This window comes from Chionomys nivalis, chromosome 2 (genome assembly GCF_950005125.1).
Source record: "Chionomys nivalis chromosome 2, mChiNiv1.1, whole genome shotgun sequence".
NCBI lineage: Eukaryota > Metazoa > Chordata > Mammalia > Rodentia > Cricetidae > Chionomys > Chionomys nivalis.
Genome location: NC_080087.1, coordinates 105184037 through 105210567, shown reverse-complemented (window position 1 = coordinate 105210567; position 26531 = coordinate 105184037). Strand labels below are relative to the sequence as shown.

General features: G+C 45.6%; 2 protein-coding genes across 2 annotated transcripts; both read left to right on the top strand.

Annotated features, from left to right (window-relative positions):
• The first annotated feature begins 1491 nt into the window (after window positions 1–1491).
• On the top strand, window positions 1492–24541 carry Asb1 (ankyrin repeat and SOCS box containing 1). Its single transcript, XM_057759337.1, has 5 exons — window positions 1492–1784; window positions 6544–6685; window positions 9309–9611; window positions 16872–17257; window positions 19569–24541. Exons 1-5 carry the CDS (start codon window positions 1736–1738, stop codon window positions 19694–19696), a joined length of 1008 nt encoding a protein of 335 aa, XP_057615320.1. The 5' UTR covers window positions 1492–1735; the 3' UTR covers window positions 19697–24541.
• Window positions 3310–4390, top strand: LOC130867393 (receptor of activated protein C kinase 1-like). Its single transcript, XM_057759350.1, has one exon. It carries the CDS (start codon window positions 3430–3432, stop codon window positions 4381–4383), a length of 954 nt encoding a protein of 317 aa, XP_057615333.1. The 5' UTR covers window positions 3310–3429; the 3' UTR covers window positions 4384–4390.
• Window positions 24542–26531: the final 1990 nt, after the last annotated feature.

The window sequence follows — 26531 nt, the reverse complement described above, 5'->3', positions numbered from 1 at the left end:
TGCTTTTACTAGTTCTAGAATTCTTTTTTTAAATATTTATTTATTTATTATGGATACAACATTCTGTTTGCATATATGCCTGCTAGAAGAGGACAGCAGACCTCATTACAGATGGTTGTGAGCCACCATGTGGTTGCTGGGAATCGAACTCGGGTCCTTTGGAAGAACACACAATGCTCTTAACAGCTGAGCCATCTCTCCAGCCCTAGTTCTAGAATTCTTGTCTAAGTCAAAGCCATGAATCCAGTTTGGCCTGAGTTGCAGTCTCTAAGAGAAAAAAGGGACATTCTCTGGCTCGGGTGACAGTAAGGAGTTTTATCTGGCTACAACCTAGTATCCACTATTCCGTTTCTGTTTCTACCAAGTTGATTCCTTTAGTGACCTCCTACGAGTGCACGATTTCTTCTTTATAGGTGGCTTATTTTACTGAGCACAGTGTCCTCCAGGGTTGTCCATACTGGAGCCCGGGACAGAGACTTTTTAAGGCTGTATGGATGGTCCACAGGGCCACATTTTGATGTGTATTTATCCGTCCGTGCACATCTGGGTGGTTTTACACTCGAGACATCCGAGCTAGGGATTTGCGGTTGTGGAGTAGAGCGGTAAGGCTGGGCCACCTGGCTCTCTTCCCTGCAGCGTCACTGGTGTCACCTGTATCTCATGCCAGCGGCGCTCTCTGCTGTTATCAAGCCCAAACACCACCGCAGGAATCTCTTCTCTTTCCCTTCAACACCCTCGATGCCCGTGACTCCTGGCTGCCCCACCCAGCTCTACAGACCTGGGTAGCTGGGCCAGCCTGGGCGTGAGGATATGTGTGTGTGTGTGTGTGTGTGTGTGTGTGTGTGTGTGTGTGGAGGTACTTATGGGTTACTATCTCTCAGCTGGTGTGCCATGACCACACAAAGATACAGACAAGTCACAGCCACCGTGACTCGCACGGCAGGGCGCTTCTGTCTCCTTAAGGCGCTGCCTTCCCGGCTCCCTGGAGTCCTTCCCCTGCAAGAGACTTTTCCCTAAGTCGCGAGGGAGAGAACGGAAGTACCCGATGGCGTCCATGCTTAAGAGCTGTTCAGAATGCGACGCCCACGGTGCGACCGGGGTAAAATCGAGAGTGCTTGGGGAAAGTCACTCGGTCAACACGCCTCGCCAGGCTACAAGCACTGCTGGCTCCATGGAGACATTCTGGGCTGCACTCGACTTACACCATTTTACAAGTCACCGACTCGGAAGGCACCGTCGGGAGCCGCACCGTAAGGACGGGTGGCGGGCGCTATCTCGAGTCTCTACACGACTTTCAGTCGCCGCGGGAGGCCAAGAACGTTCCGTTCTACTCGGCTGCAGCGGCCACGCCCACGTCCCGCCCTTTCTCCGTGGGCGGGGACAGACCCTACCAATCAGAAGTTCCTGAAGCATGCAAATAAGCCTCCGCCCCCAGGGGAAAGGCGTTTCCCTACACTTGCAGCTTCCTTCTCAGAAGCAGTCACACAGTTTTGTCTTCCTCCCAGCATGGCGCTCAAGTCCGTTAGCTAGGCCGGAAGTGGAGACCCGAGCACCCCGCTGGCGGAGCCGGAAGTGCGCTAGCGAGGCGCATACTGGCCGGAAGCCGAGCCCCGGACACGCCCACCTGCCGGTGGCGTCGCAGGTGTACCTCAGACAGCTTTGCTCTTTGACGGCGTCGCCGAGGAGGCGGACGGACCACCGTGGGGTCCAGGCGGAGGCCGAGGGCCGAGTCGGCATGGCGGAGGGCGGGAGCCCCGAAGGGCGGGCCGGCCCGAGGGCCGCAGGTAACGTGAGCGGCGTGGGGTGGTGAGGAGCGGGGGCTGCGTCTCCTGGTCAGTCAGAATGGCCCTCGGGCGTCCAGGGCCCGTGTCCTCCGTCCCCGCCGGCCAGGTCTGCGGAGCCGCACCCGGGGTCAGTTAGTGGACGTCAGGCATCGTGGGGCCCAGGGCGCGACCCCCGCTCTCGGCCTCCCGTGGTCAGCCCTCTCCAGGATTGTTTTCTTTCCAGAGTTGGTCTTTTAACTGCTACCCTGTTAGCTGATCCTAGTCAGTGACCACAGCCGTGGTCCTCTTCCAGGTCTGAGCACACTGGTCAGGAAAGGTTCTCAGAGGTCGGTAAGGCAGGCTCCTTTTCCTCATCCCGCCCTGCCAGTCAGCGCCTCGTAGCCACTGGACACCCCCTGCCCCCCTTGACGACCATGCTGTCCCCAGAGAGCCTGCCCGTGACACAGCGCTTACAGCGGCGCTTGACCCACCTACCTGCAGAGAAAGACTGACACTCGCCACTTGCCCCAGGATCTCCACTTTGCGGTACTGCCACTATGAAACCGAGAATTCCCAGGAGAGGAACTTTCTGGTGCGAAGTCCCACATGGGGTCTTTCTGAGATTGCCACGCGTGTGGTAGGGACCTTGTTGTGCCCATCTCTGGTCTTGGAGAGGCGCTTGTTTTGTTCAGGGAACTCTTTTAGGTATCAAAATCTCAGAAGGCCACACAAATGACAAAGTCTTGTCCTCCCTCCCTCCATCAAGTCAACAGACTTTATTTATTTATTTAATTTATTTATTTACTGTTGACTTGGCTCACGAGGTCATCAGGGTGACCTGAAGAGGCTAGACAAAGCCTTTGCCACCGAGAACTTTGGTTGGCTTTGACTTTGATCTCAGGGACAGACAAGATCTTGAGTGGGCTGCCCTGTCATGCAGGAGTGTCGTGGGAGACACTCAAAAGAATCTGGTTTTGGCCTTTCAGTATCTGTTTTGTTAGTGTCTGCAGCTCGGGGTGGAGGGGCTGGTCTTGAGTGCTATCTCGGGGGTAGCTGTGTTGTCACTGGAGTGGAAGATCTGAAAAACACAAACATGAAGTGGCCTTTGACTCTAGAATTGGGGGAATTTCTGAGGGTGCCTTGGCCCTGGGCTGGTAGCCTTGAAGAGAGATGAGCAAAGGGAGGTCCAAAGACCTGATCAAGTCCTCTGGTGCCCACTTTCTTGACACATCTGTTTCTTCCCCAACTTTGGCTTTGGACTTGTATATCCATCGGTAACTGCAGTGTACTTGTAGTGGGGGGCAATGATGGAGGAGGACCTGGATGGAGCCTTAAAGAGCAGTTTCTGGGCTTGATGCCCACCTGTTGATCCGCTGCACTCAGGTTGTGGGATCCGAAGGAGCCAGGTAGGTGTTTGTGAACCTTGTGCTGCCATTAGCCTTTTTGTCTTCCCCGTTCAGTGGACTTTTAGATCCTGGAGGGCAAGGATGCCCACCTACTCATCAGCACACTGTCCCTTTAGGAGAGTCTTGTATTCGGTAGGGACTCAAAGGACATTCTGGCTTTTCCTCCGCGGGGTCGCCGTGGCTGCCGCTGTGGTGCCTGGCTCCCTTTGCTATCCAGTGCCATCCTTGTCGCTCCGGCGACACTCGCATCAGCCACAGCCATGACCGAGCAGATGACCCTTCGTGGGACCCTCAAAGGCCATAACGGCTGGGTAACCCAGATCGCCACCACCCCGCAGTTCCCGGACATGATCCTGTCTGCGTCTCGAGACAAGACCATCATCATGTGGAAGCTGACCAGGGATGAGACCAACTATGGCATACCACAGCGTGCTCTACGAGGTCACTCACACTTTGTTAGTGATGTTGTTATCTCCTCTGATGGCCAGTTTGCCCTCTCAGGCTCCTGGGATGGAACACTGCGCCTCTGGGATCTCACAACGGGCACCACCACGAGACGATTTGTGGGCCATACTAAGGATGTGCTGAGTGTTGCCTTCTCTTCTGACAACCGGCAAATTGTCTCTGGATCCCGAGACAAGACCATAAAATTATGGAACACTCTGGGGGTCTGCAAGTACACTGTCCAGGATGAGAGTCATTCAGAATGGGTGTCTTGTGTCCGCTTCTCCCCAAATAGCAGCAACCCTATCATCGTCTCCTGTGGATGGGACAAGCTGGTCAAGGTATGGAATTTGGCTAACTGCAAGCTGAAGACCAACCATATTGGCCACACGGGCTACCTGAATACAGTGACAGTCTCTCCTGATGGATCTCTCTGTGCTTCTGGAGGCAAGGATGGCCAAGCCATGCTGTGGGATCTGAATGAAGGCAAACACCTTTACACACTGGATGGTGGGGACATCATCAATGCCTTGTGTTTCAGCCCCAACTGCTACTGGTTATGTGCTGCTACTGGCCCCAGTATCAAGATTTGGGACTTGGAGGGCAAGATCATTGTAGATGAGCTGAAGCAAGAAGTCATCAGCACCAGCAGCAAGGCAGAGCCACCCCAGTGCACCTCCCTGGCATGGTCTGCTGATGGCCAGACTCTGTTTGCTGGTTACACAGACAACCTGGTCCGAGTGTGGCAAGGGACTATTGGTACCCGCTAAAGGCTCATATCAGTCAGAGTATTAGAAATAAAGCTGGCTTTTCTGAAAAAAAAAAAAAAAAAAAAAAAAAAAAAGGACATTCTGTTTGAATATGAAAACAACATCTAGAAAAAGCCTGCTTGTGAAGGGTATGCTTTAGAATGACGCCTGGTCACATGCTAGGACATCATCACAGGGTGGGAGACTTGTATCGCAGCAGTTAGAATTTGTGCTGTTTTTATAACACCTTTTGATGCAAGTTTTTATAAAACATCAGTCTCCTGGAGTTAAGTTTAGAGCAGCGATATGAGCAGCGATGCAGATGTTTCCAAGCAGGTGATTAATTGTACAAATACTCTCCATTGACTACATTTCTCTCTCTGCTTTTGATGCCTGATTTTGTGTTGCTATTGTTTTGTTTTTGTTCAGTTTGGTGAGAGTTTTGTTATCTAGTGTGATAGAGGTTTTTTTTCCACCCCATTATTTTGTTTGTTTGTTGTTTTTTAAGATAGGGTTTCTTTGGCTGTCCTGGAACTCACTCTGTAGACCAGGCTGGCCTTGAACTCGCAGAGATCCACCTGCTTCTGCCTCCCAAATGCTAGGATTAAAAGGAGTGTGCCACCACGGCCTGGCCCATTATTCTTACTAAAACAACAAAAAAAAATCTCCCTTATGTATATCTACAAATAAATTTTGGAATATTTTTGGCATATCCAGTATCAAATTTCTGAAGAGACTGGCTACATTTTATTTATGGGTAACCTTGAGAATTCTTTTATATTGAATCTTCTCACTCTAGTACATAATAATATGGTTTTTCTATTTAGTCCTCTTTATTTTTTGTTATATAGGCTGTACTTGTATTTATGCATTTATTTTTTAGTTTTTTACTTAGTTATAATTTTTCTATTTCTCTTTGTGTCTGTGTGTGCACATGTATATGTGGAGATCAGAGGTCAACATTTAGTGTTATCCACCTTATTTTTGAAACAAGGTTTCTCACTGCATATGGAGTTTGCAGATTTGGATTTAGCTAGACTGGATGCCAGCCACCCAGAGATCCACAGCCCTAGGGAGCCTCATGTTTCTGCCTCCCCTACTCCTGGTAGAACTATAGGCATGTGCAACTGGTCTTGGCTTTTTATATGAGTGTTGGATCTGAGCTTAAGGGCTGGTGTTGGCATGGCAAGTACTACTAATTGAGACATCTTGAAGTGTAATTTTTATACAAAATGTTACATTTGAGACTTTTCCTGTTATTTTCATTGCTACAACAAAATACCTGAGATAGGATAACTATAAAGAAAAGTGATTTATTTAGTTCAGTCTTAGAGCCTGAATTTCATGGTGCAGGTTCTGATGTAGGCACCTCGAGGCAGACACCAGTGGAGGAACTGTGATCTCCTGGCTAATCAGGAAGCCAGAGTCTAGGTGGGGCAGGTTTCATGTTCTTATAATTACCCTCTGATAAGACCTCTCCAGGATCCCAGGAGAAATTCTGCAGATCTGCAGGAAGACACTTTCCCACTGACCCTGTGACCCATGTGATGCCACACTGGTTAAAGGGCTGTGTTGTCTCTCAGCACTACCATACTGGGCAGACCTCTAACACACAGACCTCTGTGGATGCAGTAGGATTCTGCTGAGGTTTTTCTTCTCTAGACACCTTTGTTGTTGTTTCTCAGAGCAGCATGGTGGGAAACTCACCTACCTTCTATATAGCAACTCTTGTTTGGTCCTTGGTTTTTAATAACCAGCTGTCTTTGTAGTAAAGGAGATGGCTGCCATTCTCCTTTCAGATGCCCCATTTTAAAGATGTTCTTACATACTTGGGATAAATTAGAGTAATTACATGCTAGAATTTTTGGCGTAATATTTTCAATTTTAATTTGGCAGTACTTTATGTAGAATCTTCTATGCTATAAAGTCCTGTTGGCTCATTGTTCCATTGTTCCCCAGTCGATCACATGGACTAGGACATTTTTTTTTCTTTTTAGAAAAATAATTTTATCAGGCTTGGTGTCAGGGATGGCTAGTTTGATAAGGGAAACCCTACAGGTTTTCTGGGAATTTGAAAGTTCCTGTGTGGCTGGGCAGGAAGGAGCCTCTGCAGAAGGCGTCCTATTTGGTTGGCCTTGCTAACGGTTTCCCACACTGCTAGGAGCCCCTCTCTTCATGCAGGTCCTAATCTGAAGGAGTGGCTGAGAGAACAGTTCTGTGACCATCCACTAGAGCACTGTGAAGATACAAGGCTCCATGATGCAGCCTATGTAGGGGACCTCCAGACCCTCAGGAATCTACTGCAAGAGGAGAGCTACCGGAGGTGAGCATCCCTGCTGGGGCTGGTAGCAGGTATTGACCTGTGGGTCTTCAGGAGACTGAAATTTGTGGTTTGGATTGCTGATTAAGACTGATGCTGCAGGAATGCCTTTTGATTTTAGTGGAGGGACAAAAGGAAGAGTTATTGGTGGCCGGGTACTGTGGGCAGGTGTCCCTGGGTTCAAGTCTGGCTCTGTGATTGACCTTTGTGTTTTCTGGTAACTTGTCCTATCTAGGCATTAGTTTCCTCAGTGTTTTTCTTGAAGGCAATGTTAGAGATGTCAGTAGTGGCCTTGCCCCTCCAAGTCCCCTATGGCTCTTTAAAATAATAATAATAAAAAAGATGTTTTATTTAAAACAGGGTCTTACTATGTAGCCTTGGCTGGATCAGAATTTATTATGTATACCAGGATGGACAGAGATCAGCCTGTCTCTGTCCTCTAAGTGCTGGGATTAAAGAAAGGTGTGCACCAACCACTATGCCTGACTATTTTATTCATTTAAATTATGTGTGTATGGGGGACGGGTGGGTATGTGCGTGTAAATACAGGTGGCCACAGGGTCCTGAAGAGGGAGATCATCCTTTGAAATTAGGTGATTGTGAGCCACCTGATGTGGGTGCTGGGAATCGAACTCAGGTCCTCTGAGAGTATCGCATGCCCTTAACCTTCATCCTTTCTCCAATGGCTCTTTAGCCAGAGTAGTTCTTTTTCTTCAACTACTTTATTGCCATTCCTTTGATCTCGTTTTTACTTCTCAGGTCTGTAGTGATCAGCCATAGGCCAGCTGACTTCCCACTATAGGGATGTGGTGGCTGCTATCTCCTTTGTTTTCTTTTCCTGGCCTCCTGATTACAAAATCCTTCCAGTTACTGAGTCCTGGATCTTCTTTTAAAGCTGAGAGTCTTGCCCTGTCTCCCTGTGCAGGATGCTAGGAGAGAACCCATCATTTTCTCTGGGGGCTCCTTGAGTACTTTGTCTGAATGATATTGAATACAAATGAAACTGGACTTCAATACTTCTGTGTTTTTACTTTGCCTGGAGGAGTGGACGCAGTGGATTGATGGAAGTCTCTGTGGGAGGCCTACACTACTGCCTTTGTGTAGACAATTCCCAAGTAAAGGATTCCTAACCAGCCAGGAGTGTGCTCCTTTCTTATCCTTCTGATGTCTTAGCATTATTTCATAGAGCACATGTCAGTATTTAAAAACCAAAACACAGGACTGGAGAGATGGCTTAGCAGTTAAGAGCACTTGTTGCTCTCACAGAGGACCCAGTTTCAATTCTCAGCACTCACATGAGACATCCTCTTCTGACTTCTGCAGGCACCAAGCATGCATGTGGCACAAAAACATATGTACAGGCAAAACATTCATATGTGAAATAAAATGAATAAACCTAATAAAACCAAGCACAAAATTTAAATTTATTTAATGTGGCTCAATCCCCTGAAAGACTTAAGCATACAGATAGAGCAGTAGAATGAAAGAGTTCAGTGAAGTTCCTATTGTGCTCCCCTTCCCTCTCCCTGTCCCCTCTTCTCTCCTTGTCCTCTTCTCTCTCTTCCCTTTTTCTCCCCTTTTTCCTATTTCTTCCTTCCCATTTGGCCCTTATGTAGCTTTATAGCCTAGGCTGGCTTTGAACTCCAGACCCTTCTACCTCTGCCTCCCCCTCCTGAGTTCTAGATTATTGGCCCATGCCACCACATTGGCTCCTTTCTTAAACTCAGGGTTCATGAATGTCCTTTTTCTTTAACATTTTCTTTTGCTGTCCATGTCTCTGGTGGTGAGTTCTGGAGGGTTCCTGGACTTTATAGGCCCGTATCAGCCTATATATGACTGGAGGTGGAACACCAGGACTGGTTTAGAGAGACACTGCCTATGGGATGGTCCTTAGTTTCTGCTTCAGTGTGGAAGCTGAGGTTAAACACACCTTGGTTGCTGACCTGGAGGGTCAGTGGACAGCATATACTTTTCTGGTGGTCATACTGTCTGAGAGCTGTGTCTTGACAGTTGGCTGCCACTGCTGGCCAAGAATGCTGCCCCCATAATCTTAATGATCTCCTAGACTCTCAGTTATTCTGGGTCAGAGTAGGAGAAGATAGATTATTACTATTGATTGTCTTTATCTGGAGAGGATTCCAGCATTGGACCTTTATAGGTGGTCACTAGTAAGAGGGCATGCATGGCCCTGCCTGTCCTGCCCTGTGTTCCTGATGGATCTATATAAGTATTGTAGAGGAATAGGCGTTGAAATATAGGTTAGGTATCTAAGAACTAGACATCTCAGTTTTAGGGCTGATTATTTTGCTGAAGCCCCTAATTTCCTTGTCACTGGACCCCGAATGCCTATTTTCTCTGCTCAAGTTCAGCAGGGCAATTGTGGAAGCATTTCAGAACACAGAACACAAAGGGCTGGAAATGTAGCTCAGGGGTAGAGTGTTTGCATAATGTGTACAAGATCCTGGGTATGATGCTCAGCATACAGGTGAAGGTATTCCAAAACTGGGGATTGGCATTGGCTACCTAAATAGCTGTCTTTCTTGGGAGCCTCTGCTAGTGTGAGAAGAGGGAGAACCGTTCATTTGCCTGGGGTGACTCTTATTAGCTCCCTGTGTTCCCCATATAGCCGCATCAATGAAAAGTCTGTCTGGTGCTGTGGCTGGCTCCCCTGTACACCACTGAGAATCGCAGCCACTGCAGGCCATGGGAACTGTGTGGACTTCCTCATACGCAAAGGAGCCGAGGTGGACCTAGTGGATGTCAAGGGGCAGACTGCCCTGTATGTGGCTGTAGTGAATGGGCACCTGGAGAGCACTGAGATCCTTTTAGAAGCTGGTGCTGACCCCAACGGCAGCCGGCACCACCGCAGCACTCCTGTCTACCATGCCTCTCGCGTAGGTAGGGATGACATCCTGAAGGCTCTTATCAGGTCAGTACTGCCAGGTCTGTAGCCTTTCCTGTTTCTGTATTTGTTTTTTTCTACTTTAAGAGTGTGCTTGTTAGAGGACTTGGAAGGACTGCTTCATTAGTGCCCTTCACTGCTTTCTCACCCACTGGTGCCTTATGCTTACTGTTATTTTTCTTAACTTTTTGAGTTGTGTGCTTATTTATTTTTAACAATGTAAACTTTTCTTTTATTTCTGTGTTTCTTTATTCAGTGTTCTGCCTGCATGTATCTCTGCAGGCCAGAAGAGGGCACCAAATCTCATTACAGATGGTTGGGAGCAGATGTGGTTGCTGGGAATTGAACTCAGACCTTTGGAAGAGCAGGCAAAGCTCTTAACCACTGAACCATCTCTCCAGCCCAACAATGTAAACTTTCAATGAAATTTACCTTCATTTATAGCTTTGGCCATATCCTCTAAAGTCCCTTACATTTATTTATTAATTTAATTTTACATACCAGTTCCAAGTCTCCCTCCCTCTTCTCCTCCCGCTCCCCCCATCTTCCCCCCACCCTACTCCCCATCTGTTCCTCAGAGAAGGGTAAGGCCTCCCTGGGAAGTCAACTAAGTCTATTCCATCACCTTGTTGAGACAGGGCCAAGTTGTGCCCCACCCCCAGTGCCTAGGCTAGCAAGTTATCTCTCGTAGAGAATGGGCCCTCACAAAGCCAGTTTTTGCATTAGCGTTAGATCCTTATTCTTGAAATATTAAAAAAAAAAAAAAAAAACTTTGTGTGTGTGTGTACCATGTGTGGGTACCAGAAGGGGGTATCAGATCCCCTGGAGTTGTTACAGGTATTTGTGGGCCATATGATGTGGGTGCTGGGAACTGAACTCTGGTCCCCTGCAAGTGCAGCAAATGCTTAACTGGTGAGACATCTCTCCAGCCTCCAAAGCTCAATTTTTTAAATAGCTATAGTTGAAGTTGATTTCTTCTTTGTTCTTAGAGTTTTGGAAGAGGATTCTGTAATAACAGTGAAGTTTTTCATTATTGATGCCCCTCACACACATTGTTATGAATGCTTGCATAGTATGTTAACCTAAGTTCTCTTCTTCAGGATCCCCATTTTTTTCTTTGCCATCAAAGCAGCCAAAATTTAGAGAAATGTGTAAGTCTGTAATTACTGTTGTGACTTTTGTCAGTTGCCTCTGCATTTCAATTAGGTTTTGAACTGAGTGTTGTGATTTAATTATATTGATATTACATTTCCTTTTGTTTGAACCAGCTTTTGTTCTCCCTTTTCATACTTTCAGTAGCATCTTTCCACCCTAGATGTCTTGTTCATCCCTTAATGTGGAGGCCAGCTAGTTCTAGGGTGGGCTAGTTTAGCTTAGGTAGCTAGCTTGCTCTTAGTGAGAGTGTAGTTGTCATTATAGAACCTTCATCTAGTAACTGAGGGAAGCAGATGCAGAGATCCACAGCTAAGCACTGAGCCAAACACCTGGAATCCAGTCATAAACAGGGAGGGGCGATGTTATGAGCAAAGGGACTGAGACTGTGATGGGGAAACCCACAGAAACAGCTGACCCAAGCAAGTGTGAGCTCACTGACTCCAGACTGACAGGTGGGAAACCAGCATAAGACAAACTAGGGCTTCTGAATGCGGGTGACAGTTGTGTGGCTTGGGCAGTTTTTGGGGCCACTAGCAATAGAACAGGATTTATCCCTAATGCATAAACTGGCTCTTTGTATTCTCCTCTCACTCCTAGAGAGTCTCAGAGCACAAGTAAGGCTTTATTTGTAAAGGAGCCAATAAAGAATATTTGCCTTCTGTGTCCCCAGGCCTGGGATGCCCCAAAGAAGCACTTTTGATTCCAGTTCCTTTAGACACCTGAAGTGGTAAAGAGAGATTGTGAAGCAGGACTGCTGGCTGAGACTGTTGGCTGTCTGTCATCCAGGCAGGGAAAATGGTATTATTCCATCTTTTCTGGATCCTGAGTATCAGTCCCCACAAGTTGAGTCCCTGTGTGTTGTCATTTCCTGTTTCAAGTGAAATACTCAGGTGATGACACAGTTTATGAGACGGGCCAGAGAGGGCTTAAGTAGACAGGTGACTGAGGTGACAGATAGGTAACTGGTTTGCCACTTTAGAGGATCCTATTGGGCACGAATCTTGCAGAAGTAAGTCCTGCTAACATTGATCCTGTTTCTCCTGCCTTTCATTTTGATTCTTAGATGATAGTGGTGTCTGCCAGGTTTTTCATTGTAAAGCTGCTCTTCCCTTTGTAACTAGTATTTTGTGGGGAGTCATTTTGCAAATATATATATATGCCGTGATGGAGGAAGGTCATTGGTTAAAAAATAAAGAAACTGCTTGGCCCTCATAGGTTAGAACATAGGTGGGTGGAGTAAACAGAACAGAATGCTGGGAGGAAGAGGAAGTGAGCTCAGACGCCATGCTCCCCTCTCCCGGGCAGATGCAGGGCATCTCCTCTCAGGCAGATGCGATGAAGCAAGCCGCCAGGTCAGACATGCTGGATCTTTCCCGGTAAAACGGGTGCTACACAGATTATTAGATATGGGTTGATCGGGATATTAGAATTAGCCAGTAAGGGCTAGAGCTAATGGTCCAAGCAGTGTTTAAAAGAATACAGTTTGTGTGTTGTTATTTTGGGGCATAAGCTAGCTAGGCGACCAGGAGCTGGGGCGGCAGGAACACAGCCCGCAGCTCCCACAACAATGCCGTGCGTTTCATTTTCAATTTTTATTTATGTTAGTGTAGACTTATGGTTTCTTGTCTAGTGGAGTTACACTACATCATTGTTACTTTGATGATCACATTAATGTTACTAGTGGCTTAGGCCAGCTTTGTGTGCTTTTGACATGTCCTTACTGCTTGGTGAACACATCCTTACTTTCTCACATAACAGGATAGTCTAAGCTCATTGTAGACTTTCCTGAGTCAGTCCTGGAGTAAGTCCTACAGACTCTAGTCTACTTTCAGTGAAGAATCTGTGCAGAAACAAAGACCTAAGCTGGGCAGAGAAGCAGACGTCTGTTATATAGTTATTTGAAAGATTGCCACCAGTTTGTACAACATAATAAAACCCTGTCTCAAAAATGAAACCAAGACCTAAAATGAAGTACTTTTAGGATTGTGTTCTACTCTGTAAGCATTGCTGTTCCTTACCTGGAGCAGAGGGTGTGTGTCCATATTACTTCCTGTTCCCATCATATGCTGTCTGTAGTTAATCTGCATCTCTTCCTGCCTCCTGCCTCCCCTCACTTCTCCTTGCCCCATTTGGGCTCCACTGCCTTATGCCAAGCCCTTGTCCTTAGCCGGTACCTTGCTTGCCTTGTTAGGACTCTGCCCCCTGAACCAGGCTACCCTCCCTGTTGCAGCTGGCTGACCCCTGGTTAGAGTAAAAGAGATAAGTAGTTTGCACTTGCCCTCAGGCAACTCTAAATGCCGTATATTTGGGGGTTTGTGAAGCATGCCAAGGGCAGGCAAAAAAGACTGTCTGTGGGTCCTCTCCTATACCTAGTGAGAGATCTTCATAACATCTAGATTGCCCTTGGGAGTCAGGAATGGTCAGCTCTAGGAAATCGCTTTCTTATTGCTGTGCACCTACCTTCTGGGCAAGGCTGCATGATGCTACCCTGCTGGGAAGCTATGCTTCCTGTGTAGGTCCTCAGGTCCTTGCAATTGAATCTGATGCTGGGATTATCTCCGCTAATCCTGTCTAGACTGTCTGAAAAGAACACTCATCATACTGGGGAGCATAACGTGGTTGACCAGTTATGGATGTACTTGGGTTTGTTGTTCCTTTTTGTTCTCATGTTTTAGTGGTTGCTTCACCATCTAAAGTGTTTGCATGGTTCCAACTGTAATCTACACAACAAGGTATATTGGAAAAGGTCTAACTTCTAACCTTGTCTCATTGTCCTGATCTCTCCTTTCCCTCTAGGTAAACATTTACAAAGGTCTATGATTTGTCCTTCACTTTTACAAATGAGTAAATGTATGTGTGTGGCTGAGTATTCTATATTTGCACATGAAAACCTGTAAGATCAGTAAAAACTGCACTTTTTTTTTACTTTACCTTTCTCACACATCCATGTGCTCTGGAGGACAGTCCAGAGCTGTATCGAGCAACATTCCTCCTTCCCTTCATAGCTTCCCTGTTCTGCTTCCTAGGGATAAACCAGCCAGTCCCTGTTGGTAGTTTCCTGGCTCAACTGTTAGGAACAATTCATTAGTGCTCTAATGAATTGCCTTGTGCACACATCATCTTAGTTTTGCAAATGTGTCTTGGGAACAAGTCCCAAGAAGTGTGGCGGATGGGTTCAAGGGTAAGTGCGTGTGTAGTTTTGATAGAAGTGCCAAATGTCTCTCCTCAGGGATTGTTCCAAAGAGTGATAGTTCTGTTTCTATTAAAGCACAGTCAGTTAACATTGGACTTTCCCATCCTACAGACACTTAGGGTACTTTTCAATCTAACAAAATTTTGTTTATCTTGTGTGTGTGTGTGTGTATGTGCACTTCCATGGCATGGGGCATGCATGGGTGTGGTGGTCAGAGGACAACTCACAGAAGTTGGTTCTCTCTGTCCAGTGTCTTGGTACCAGGGGTTGAACTCAGGCCATCAGTCTTGACAAGGTTCTTTACCCACTGAGCCATTTCACCAGCCCCAGCTGGTAAATTTGATCAAAAAAAATCTTTCCAGTTTCCATATGGTTTTATAGTTTATTTGTAAATTCTTTTTTTTTAAATAAATTTCTTTTAAGATTTTATTTATTTATTATGTATACAACATTCTGCCTCCATGTATGCCTGCAGGCCAGAAGAGGGCGCCTGATCTCATTACAAATGGTTGTGAGCCACCATGTGGTTGCTGGGAATTGAACTCAGGTCCTCTGGAAAAATAGTCAGTACTCTTAACTGCTGAGCCATCTCTCCAGCCCCCTTTATTTGTAAATTCTGGTCTGTTTGGAATTTATCTTGGTGTGCACTGTGATTAATGGACTTAACTCTCTCTTTTCCCATATGGATTTCCAATTGTCCTGGGAAAAAAAGTATCAAAAAGTTTAAGACCAGGGCTTGTAACATGTGGGCCTGCTTGTTGGGGTTTCTGTCCTGCCCAGTTCCCACAGCCGGCAAGGTCCCAAAGAAAAATCACACAGAGGTCTACATAAGTAATAAACTGATTGGCCCATTAGCTCAGGCTTCGTACTCTTATAACTTATATTAACCCATTATTCTTATCTGTGTTAGCCACATGACTCAGTACCTTTTTCATCAGGGCAGATCACATCCTGCTTCTTCAGTGGTCTGGGCAGGCCTGGGAGGAATGGGCTTCCTTCTTCCTAGAATTCTCTTGTTCTCATTGCCCCACCTCTACTTCCTGTCTGGATGACCCGCCTATACTTCCTGCCTGGCCAACCAACGTTTATTTAAAACATGATTGGCAGAATACAGACAATTCTCCCACACCAAGGACTGGAGAGATGGCTCAGTGATTATGAGCACTTCCAGAGGACCTGGGTTCATTTCCCAGCACTCAAATGAAAGCTCACAACTGTCTGTAGCTCCAGTTCCAGGGGGTCCAACATATACATGTAGGCAAAACACTAATGTACATAAAATAAAAATAAATCATTAAAACATTTTTAAAAAGTTCAAGACTACTCTTCCCTCTTAAGATAGTTATTTACTGTATATACTTAATTTATGCTTGCAGTTGGGTCTGTTGTAAGATGTTTTATGAGTTTACATGGGTCTGCTGGCTCATCCACATGCTTGTGTTATAGTTTTATAGATCTTTATACTAAGCCCTTCTTATGGTGGCGCTATCTCTTCTGCGTGGTTGCTTTGCTTTTGATCTTGTTTCATCTTCCAGTTGAACTTTAGAACCAGTGTATTAGTTCCAGGGGTACTATTTATTTGTAATTAGCTTCAGTAGTTCAGTAGTTAAGTTGATTCATAAAATCAACTTAAGGAAAATTTGTGAGATTCTGAGCCTCTTCTAGTGTTTGATGTGTCTTATTTCTTAGGTCTGTTCTTATAACTCTGATTTATTATGTTTATGTTTATATAGATCATTTAAAATTATTTTGTTGTCATAATGGCTACTGCTTTTCTAATTAATCTTTAAGCTGGGCTTTTGTGTGTGTGTATATATATGCATATATATGTATGTATGTGTATATATATATATATATATATATATATATGAAGGCTGTCATTTTAGTCTGTTATGTTAGTGAATTATCTTATTGCTTGTTGTTTATTCATTTCTTGTAGACCTTTTTAGATTTTGTAATCCTTTCCTCTGAGCATAGAAAATGGTTCATTTCTTCCTTTCTAGCCTTGTTTATCTGATCGCCTTTGCCAGTTACACTCCTCATGCTTTCAGCATCGGCGTCACAGAGGCCACCATGTGGAGGGTCTGTGCTGTGCTTCCCTGTAGCAAGGGGTACTCTGGTACTTCCTGTGAAATAAGATGATGATTTCTGGCTTCAGAAAATGTATTTTATCACTTTAAGGAAATGGCTATCACTTTCTGTTTCATAGTATATTTTAAAACATGTATAACTCTTGCCTTTTTGCATTATTAGTGTTAATCAGTATTTTTCCTTGAGATCCATTAATACAGTATATTCTGTTAATGGGATTTCTAATATTGAAGTTAATTTTTAATTTTTAGGGTAATCCCATGAGTTTTTGGTATACTGCTTTCTAAATATATATTTGGATTTTCTTTGTTTTTATAAGTTTTTGCTTATTGTAGATTTTAAAATTGAGTTGGGTTATTAGTTTTATAATGAATTTGAAAGTTTTTTTTCTCTTACCTCTGAAATTGTATAGTTTTGAATTACTTTATTTTGCAAAATCTGAAATACTTCCCTTTGGAATGTGCATGAATGGATTCCATGTTTTTACTTGTTGCTTTCTCTTGCTGGAAGTCATCCCTTGATACAACAGTAGAGTTTCTGCATGTAGTCTTGGCACATAGACAGCTTAAAATACAATACTACTATAGGTGCTGTACTGTTGTAATCTATTGTCTAGACAGTAAGGACAGGAAAGTGACTGCACATGTTCATTATTGGCTGAGTTTTCCCCTAAATATTTCTGAACAGTGGTTAGTTGAGTCTTTTTGATATGGTTCCTGCAGGTAGACTGTGTGTTACCTGTGGAGTCTCCAGAGGCTTCCTGTGTGACCGTCAGATGCCTTCCTCAGAGTACTAGACAGGCTCTATGGTGTGAGTTTGACTTATAACTTATTTCTCTCTTTCTGTAGGTATGGGGCGGATGTTGATGTCAACCCTCACCTGTCTCCTGACACCCAGACCCTTTTCACAAGGCGGCTTACCTCCTTGGTGGTCTGTCCTCTATACATCAGTGCTGCCTACCATAACCTTCAGTGTTTCAGGCTCCTTCTGAAGGCAGGGGCAAATCCTGACTTCAATTGCAATGGTCCTGTCAACACACAGAAATTCTACAGGGGCTCCCCTGGGTGTGTTATGGATGCTGTCCTGCGCCATGGTTGTGAGGCTGCCTTCGTGAGCCTGTTGGTAGACTTTGGAGCCAACCTGAACCTGGTGAAGTGGGAATCACTGGGCCCAGAGGCAACAGGCAGAAGGAAGATGGACCCTGAGGCCTTGCAGGTCTTTAAAGAGGCCAGAAGTAAGTAGCCTGAGCTCAGCACTGTCTTGTGATATGGAGTTGCCTGAACCAGAGCACTGATTCCTCTTTCAGAGGGCCTGATTCCCAGCTGTCTATAACTCTAGTTCTAGGAGACTCTCCTCTGGCTTTTGCAGGCACTTCATGCATATGGTGCCCAGACATACATGCATGCAAAACACCCATACACATGAAAATAAATAAGTAAATCTTAATAACAAAATAACAATCCCCGCCCCCCCCCAGCCGCCAAGAAATTCCAGTTAAAGCACTTAATTAAAGCCTTCGGTTAGGACCAGTAGTTCTCCAGAGTGGCTGTTCAGAGAGAGAGAGAGGAGAGAGTGTAGGCTAGAGGACAGCCTTGGGTATTTCCCTCAGGCTAGCAGAACCGGTTGCAGGGATCTGCTCTCCCTGGCTGCCCAGTGTTGGGATGACAGAATGTACACTACTCGGTTTCTCTGAGAGGTGAGTCCCTGTTCTTTCAGGGCAAGCTCTTTACCGACTGAACTCTCCCCAGCTCCAAATGGTTATTTTGCCATTCCCAAACACCTGAAACTGGTGCCAGAAATCTATAAAAGTAGATGTATGCTTTCAATGTTCTTAGAATTATGTTCTCTACCATTTTGCTCTGCTTTTTGACCTCATTCTTAGCTAATGGTTTCTTTTTTACATTTTTCTTTTTTACTTCTTTTTTTCTTAGTTTGTTTTTTATTTTCTTTTTTTTCTTAATTTGTCTCTTAGATCATTGTACCAAGTGAGGGGTTTCATCATGTAATTTTCTTTAAAAATATTTTTAGTATATTGATTTATGTATATGCGAGGGAATCATGCACATGCCATAGTATGCGTGTAGAGGTCAGAGGAAACCTTACAGGAGTCCTTTCTTCCTGCCACATGGGTCCTATGGGTTGAACTCAGGTAATTAAGCGTGGAAGTGGCATTCTTACCCTCTGAGCCATCCTGTTGACCCATCATGGTGTTCTCATTCATGGGTCATTTGTTTTATTCTTATTCATCTTTGCTTTCTCCCCCCTTTTTATATCTGACTTCACATGTATTTATTAAACAGTTATAAGCTCATTTTTTAGAGTTCCTCTTTTTTTTTTTTTTAGTTCCCTTCAAATAGCCTTAGATTGAGTTCTGTGATAATCCAGTTTTTGTTAAAAATAAGATCTGGAGTTTGTTTGTGTAGAAGAAGTTTGCTAAGGAATTAATAAGTGAGTGGCAAGAGAGTTTGAAATTTATCTATGCTTGGGTTTGCTGTCAGTGCTCTCTGGAATTCAGAAATTGTCCTGTGTGTCTATCTTAATTCCTGCCTGGTGCCCTCTCCCCGTCACTCCTGCCATCCTGTCAGAGGACATCGGAATTGATAATCTTATATTCGGTCTCTTGTAGGAAGAATAATAAAAACCCAGTGGCCGATATTGGGGTTCAAGCTGAAGATCAGAAAAGCAAAGCAGCCAGCCACTGGCTCTTATCTTTACCTCAGACTGAAACAGGAGAGATCCTATCTCCACGAATCCTCAGTCTGAAGACTGAGTCTAAAACCTGTCTACCCTTGTTTTATAATCCTCTCTTGTGCTGGGATTAAAGGCGTGCACCACCACCGCCCAGTCTCTATGGCTAACTAGTGTGGCTGCTGGGATTGAAGGTGTGTGCCACCACTGCCAGGCCTGTATGACTGACTAGTGTGGCTGCTTTGCACTCTGATCTTCAGACAAGCTTTATTTATTAAAACACAAATAATAGGCTCCTGTAGTCTCTTATTTCCCAAAGAACATTAATACCAGTGTATTTCTGTTGTCTATATCCAAGCCAGTTCATGGAAACATTCTTGTTTAGCCTTCCTCCAAGTTGCTGGCTGACGGCCAGGTGGGAAACAGGCTGATAGAATGAAGCTGCTTGCATTCACAACGGTTTTCTTGTCGCCTTTTCTTCCTGAAGTAGGGCCTTGGCTACTTGTTGATTTGGGGCAGGACTGCCAGCCTAATCTCTGAATTCAAGTACTACAAACTTGGTGTCCCCAGGCCTCCTTGCCCCTGCTGGGACAGAGCAAGAGTGTGGGTCATTTGCTCTCATCTGTGGGGTCTCCCATGGGCAGCCTTTTTTAGGGCACTGAGGATTGCAGAAGGTGGGGCCATCAGATGCACACATGCCTGGTTAGATGGAAGCAGATAGCAAGGCCTTCCTTGCCTCCAGGGCCTCCTTGGCTCTGAGATTAGGAATGCTATGTTAGTGCAGTTGTGCCCACTATAATCAGCTTTGGCCATTTAGAACCAGGATGGAATAAACCTTTTGCCTTCACACTCTCCAGGTATTCCCAGGACCTTGCTGAGTTTGTGCCGTGTGGCTGTGAGAAGAGCTCTTGGCAAATACCGACTGCATCTGGTTCCCTCGCTGCCGCTGCCAGACCCTATAAAGAAATTTCTGCTTTATGAGTAGAGTTCAGATGCAGCGTTGACTGCAGTGAGGAAGCCGATCATCTGCAGTGAAAGTTGACTCTTACATCCTGTGAACCATGTCCTGCGCTGCCAACTTGTTCCCTGACTGTCAGTGAAGAAGAAACAGCCATGTTCTCTTGAATTGTGATTCTGTCTCAGGTGCTTGGGCCATCAAACACTCCTTGAGTCACTGTCAACTGAGAGGGGCATACAAACTTAATTTTGTTCTTCTTCAATATCTGTTCTGGATTTTTACTGTTACATATTAATGAAATGGGTTGTGAAATGTGTGCAGTATGGGTTGAACCTGCAAGCCTCGTGGTAGCCCTAGTGGGGAAAGCTTGTATTTTCCAAAGGTATTTATGTTCTTGCTTTGCAATTAATTATTCTTTTAAGGCTTAATATCCAAACAAGAAGAGAGTTTTGATAAGAAAACATGTAGGAAACAGACACACAGTTCTTGCACTTGCTGGTCTGTTTTCCTGCCCGGGTTTGTCTGTATGTGCGGTTAGGTGTGCTTCCCTTCTTACTGCTGCAGCATTCTCTCTTGGAAGTGTCTTCATTCCAAGATGGTTTCTTGGCTGCATACACTGCCTGCTATCTCAGTGCATGGAGGTCCCAGCACAGTGTCCACAGTACAGTACCTGTCCTGTCAAAGGTTTTCTGACGGATGTCTCACCCTGGGGATCTTCAGACAATGATTACCTTTAGGAGGCCCACCTAGAACTAGCCAGGAAGTGACTGCCCACATTTAGACCAGGGACCATCCCAATAGCACTCACTGCCACTTCTCACAGGATAAGATGACACTGGGGTGTTCTATACAGATCCTCCCATACAGAAAATGGGAACTGTATGGGCTACCTGGGTGGTTCCAGGCTAAGCAGTTCCTGCTGCTTGGTGCCCACCAGAGGCTGTGTCTCCCTCTTTCCGGTTCAGTGCCTTTGTGGGCAGTCCTAGAGATCTTTCCCCGTCCTGCCCAGGGTTGTTGGTGAGAGAGATGACTCAGTGCAGGTGTGAGGGTCATGGGCAGTTGGATCAGGAACTATGCATAGCCTTGAGCATCCTTGGATTGCTCCTGTTTGGTGAAATTGCATTTTGTCATTTTGAAACTCTTAGGACTATTGTGTGGATCTGTGGTGATTGTAGATCTGAGAATGTTTAGGGGCAAGCAGGTGTTAGATCTGTTAAAATTTTGACCATGAAAGAAAACTAACTTGTAATGATACTTTACTGTTGAACCATCGTGTGGTTTAGTGACCATCTGTGGATGGAGTTCCAAACCTCACCCCAGTGTCTCAGAATGGCCCTGTGCAGCAACACCAAGCTGGTCAAAATGCACTACATGGAGTTCTAGTGGGCCTTGCCCCAGCCCTGGCCAGTGAGTATTGTGTCTGGGGAGGGAATGAGCTGGGCCAGAGCCTGTTCCTCCCCAACCTCCCCCAGCTGTTCTGTAGGGGGCCCAGGCCACATGAGTAGCGTCCCCTGCGCTTATTATTTTCAGAATCTCGGCACTGTGAGGTTCTGCTGCTTGTTCAAAACTTCGAGCTGGCAAACCTGAATGCGAAATAGCATTGGTGCTGACTGAGGACACACCTCCTTGTTTCAGTAGCTCTATGAAAGTACTGCATTTTGTTGCTCTCAAGGATGAGGTACAGGTAGGAAAGAGCAATGCTATCGTGAGCACTCCAGGATCATGAGAGGCACCACGGGGAGCTGATGTAGCCTTGGTGAGGACTGCTGTTTACTTGACAGACTTCTGAGAGCTCTGGGTGTCTCCTTAGTGTGGAAGTGTGGTAGGCCTGATGACACTACTACCTTCTGGCTGAGCTGGCCCTAGCAGAGGAGCCCAGTGGCCCAGAGCGAAGGAGCCTGAAGCTGTCCCTGCTCATCCAAGGGGGATCTGTGTGATTGTTGTTATTCCTGGGGCAGTCACTTGATTTAAACAGAGGTTTGTGCCTTGAGTCTTGGCCAGGCAGGCTGGAGTTTAGCCAGTGCTGACGCCTTAGAATTTATCTTGGTGTGTGCTTTTAGACATATTTCCAGAAACCTACCAATGTCATACGTTTTGTAGCTATTGTACTCGTGATGTTTATCACTTTTATTTATTTTCTTATTTATTCACCCACTTATTTATTTGTTTATTTATTTATTTATATTCTTCTTCCCTGATTGTTTTGTTTTGACATTAGGTAAATTTAGGCAAAAATACTTTTTAAGTAGGTAATTAGCAATTTTCAAATGTTGGCTGTTTCTGTTATCAGGCTTAAGGACCATCAGTTTGAAAGTTTTCCCTCTATTCTTTCGTGCATGATTTAAAAATTTTGTTGTTGTTTGTTTGTTTTGAGACAGGGTTTCTCTGTGAAACAGTCTTGGCTGTCCTGGAACTCGCTCTGTAGATCAGGCTGGCCTCGAACACACTGAGATCAACCTGCTTCTGCCTCCTAAGTTCTGGGATTAAAGGCATGTGCCACCACTGCCTGGCTTCACGTATGATTTTTTTTAAGATAAAAATTTTCTGAAAAGAAAAGTACTGTATATGGGCCTGAGCAGAGATAAGCATGCCCTGACCTGTTTCAGCTAGTTCCTGGAACTGTGGAGGCTCCACTGCAGGCAGGAGGACCTTTGTGCTCTGCCTTTCAGTGGACTCCAGTGACGTCCTGTGAGAGCTGACACAGGCAGGTCCTCTGGGAGTGGTCTCTGTCCCGTGGTCTTAATGGAAGTGCACTTAATGGTGGTAGCAATGTTGAGAGCCGGCGCTGTAGTACTGACCTTGTGCTCTGGTGGCACAGTGGGATCATTGCAGCCCACTGTGCAGCATTTGCAGAGAGCTGTGCAGTGGGAAGGAGAAGGGCAGCATGTAATGCTAGAGGAAATCCAATTTCCTCAGCTGATTGGCTTGTCTTATTCGGTCGTCATGTCCTTCCTGGCAGATACTAGAATGTTGGCTTGAAAGTGATGGTGCGGTCTATGTCTTTGCATTTAAAACTCTCTTGGTTGAAAGTGATGGTGCGGGCTATGTCTTTGCATTTAAAACACTCTTGGTTGCAGTTCACAGATTTTTTTTTTCCAGTTTCCTTGTTACTGATATCCTGGCACCAGTCCGGTTATAGTGGATGTTACAAACTAATGAGACATCTTGGATTTTTAATAGCCTGCATGGTGGTGAAAGGCTTTGCAGCTTCCCCATGCCTGGGGTCCAAGAGTATTCTCTAGGGTCACTGCGCATGGCCTAAGAAGTCTAGACATGCTTTTGATGTACCTCTCTACTACCCCAAATTCATGAGGCCACCCACATGGAGGATTGTTTGTCCCCCCACTCAGGCCTTGGGAACCAGTGGCACCTAGGGTGCTGGTGATGGCACCAGTGGTGGTCCACAGGTCCTTTTGTCTCCTTCTGTCTGCCCAGTAGGCACTGCCCTGCAGGGGTCTAATGACTTCATCAGCACTGAGAGATTTCTGGAAGCCATCTCTTTGACTTGGGAGCTCCTTCCTTGTCCTTATGCTCCCCTCTCCTTCTCATACTCCTCGGCATGCAGTAAGTAGTAGGTCCATGTGCTTTACTGTTAGGGATTTGCGGTCATTCCAAGAAAGCCCCACAGATGGGGACATTCAGGTCTTCAAGTGGACAGTGATTTGTGGAGTATTTGCTCTACACTCTAGCCTGACAAAAGATGATGAAGTGAGAAGGATATAGGGGGACCTTCTCGAGCCTCAACATGTGTTGGACACAGAGCTCTTTTCAGCCAGTCCTGGGGACTGAACCATGATCCTGTGCATATGAGGAAGCACTCTACCACTGAGCTGTGTGTTCAGCCTCTTTGTTTTGTAAATCTGACTGGAGATTGGCATTTATGAACATGAATTTCTTGCACACGCAGTGTGACTGCTCCTGACGGCTAACCGGCCCTGCTCTCCCTGTAGTGTCTGCACGGCTCCCACTGCTTCCATTGGTGTTGGGCGTGTGTATCATGCACTAGGCTTTGTGTGCTTGTGCTGGAGACATGCTCACTTCAACCCCCTCTTTGCTGTTTGGGGATGAGCGTGTGCTTGTTTGCGGTGGTCAGGACAGATTGTTTTTTGCCCTTGTGCCTAGTTAAGAGCTTTCAAAAGTACAATGACATTTTTGATATATTGTTATAATAAGTGCTTTTTGCCCTCTGATTTCCCTCCAAAATGCCTTAATTTTGTGGCCTGTATCTTACTGGATAGAAGCTTCCTTCATGTGCAGTCTTTTATTTTCATTCATTCATTCATTCGTTCATTCATTCATTCATCATTCATTCATTCATCCATCCATTGTGCGTGATGTGTATGTTTGTGTTTACATGCATTCCCATGTAAGCTATGGTGTGGATATGGAGATTGAAGGACAGCTTAAGGGACTTGGTTCTCTCCTTCTACCATTCGGGTTCCAGGGATTGACTCAGATAGCTGTATGGTGGAAAGTGCCTTTATCCTCTGAGCCATTTTATCAGCCCCCATGTGCGACTGTGTGCACAGAGAAAGTAGAAGGGACTGGCTCCTGCAGAGTTCCCTATGACTGAAGAGAAGGCTTTACTGGGGGAGTTTACAGCTGTTGAGGATTCTGGGGCTGCAGGGTGGAGCCCATAGTGTTGCCCAGCATTTAACTACCTAATAGCCTGTTTTGCCTAGTGGCTTGAGTTCCTGGATTGAAGAGAGTTGCATCCACAGCTTTCTAGCCAGTGACAGTCTGTGCTGTGGGGAGGAGGTGAACACTGCCATTTTCTGTCCCATGTTATTTGTGATTTGTTTTGCCATTTGAAGGTAGCGATGTGGCAACTTTGGATAAGCTGGAGGGAATGAACTGAATAAAGTATTTCTTCATCCTGAGTGTGTGGCTGCCTAGTGCCCTCTGTGTCTTCCCTTTTAGAGGTTGTCTCCATTCCTTAACACCGTTGTAATACTGAAAGGAAGGAAGGTGTCCCAGGCTTCTCTCTGCCATCTTTCAACCTGCCCATGGACGGATGGATGCATCGTCCCTCCATCTTCATCTTCCATGTGGAACTCTTCTATGAGACAGGGTCTCGTGTAGCTAAGGGTTACCTTGGTCTCCTGATCTCCTGGTGGGATCACAGGTGTGCACCATTGTGCCTGCCTCATAATGGTACTGTTTAGGTTGGAGTCTGGACCTTTGGTTCACTCCAGCGAGAGCTGCATAGCAGTCACTTGGGATGATTCGGTGTGACTTTGCCATTACTTCTTCCTGATTCCCTTGACATGATGGAGCCTTTCAGGAGAGTGGATGAATGATAATTCAGAACAACCTGAGAAAATACTGCAAGAGAAACAAGGGAACATAGAGAGTCTGAGCTCCTGGAGGTCTGGAACTGACATCTGGTGCCTCCGACATATTTGAGGGAAAGGGTGAAATAGGAGAACTGGCCACCAGCTTTCTAAGAAGCAAGTAGCTCCTGCCTACTACACACTAAGCAGTTGAACCTCTTCAGCCCTATGGGAGACAACATTGAGCCTTCAGTCTACAAGACTTTCTGCTCCATAATGCTCTTCAGGCAGAAATTGCAGCAGCTTCTCTGAAAACTCACCTCAGCCACAAAGGAAAGACATGCAGATAGCCGTGTGGTATGTGGCCACATAAATGACCAAACATGGAGGGCTGGAGAGATGGCTCAGCGGTTAAGAGCATTGCCTGCTCTTCCAAAGGTCCTGAGTTCAATTCCCAGAAACCACAAGGTGGCTCACAACCATCTGTAATGAGATCTGGCGCCCTCTTCTGACCTGAAGGCATATACACAGATAGAATAATATACAATATTCTATTATATACATAATAAATATTAAAAAAAGAAATGACCAAACATGCTGTTCAGAGGACTCCAGGTGAGAGTCCTGAGGATCAGGCTTCCCTTTCCAGATCACCAGGGGAAGCTTGTGCTAATGTCAGGAAGAGCACTGTGATTTCAGACTGGGAAACCGCCGGAGCCAGTAAGCAGTGACTGTAAGTGCTCATGGCACTTTACTTGACTGTTTTTTTAAATTTCATGTGTATTCATGTTTTGCCTGCATTTATGTATCTCTGTGAAAGTGTCAGTTCCCCTGAAACTGGGGCCACAGAAAGCTGTGAGCTGCCATGTCAGTGCTGGGAATTGAACCCAGGTCCTCTGGAAGAGCAGCCAGTGCTCTCAGCTGCTGCTGAGCCATCTTTCCAGCACCCCAATGGCACTTTAGTAATGAGACACAGTGGGACTTCTGCTTCAAATTTCTGAAGGGAAATTATTTCCAGATCAATTAAAAGTCACTCTGAAAGACTTATGAACTCTTAAAGTTTAGGAAATTATTCAAGGATATACTTCAAAATGAAGGAGTAAGCCAGGAAGGAAGAAGGTTTACAGAGGAAATTGAGGCTCCAAAATGAAAAGGTAAAGCTCCAGGCATATGGGATGTTTGCTTGGTCTTCAGCATTGGACACCGAACACCACAATTACTGATCAGTATCAGAACAATGAAAACTAGTTGAGCAAGAAAAAGTTAACACAATAGAAACCATCACACATCAGCTGGGATTAGTGTGTAAGTGTGCCTGATGAGAGGATAATAGTAAGAGCAGTGGTGGCAGGTCTAGCCATGCCAGGATGGATGGATGGAAGGTCGAGGATAGTGTGTGCATGGAAGCTAAACAGTCCCCACTGACACAGAGAGGGGCGAGTAGTCACCCCAGAGGAGAAAGGCTGAAAATTAGTGAGGCAGGAAATAGCCAAGAGAACATAAAGAGGGTAGAAGGGGACAGTAACAGAGAGCAGAAATTTACTAGACATACCCCAGACATAACAGAGTTCAGAATTACTGCCCCTGAA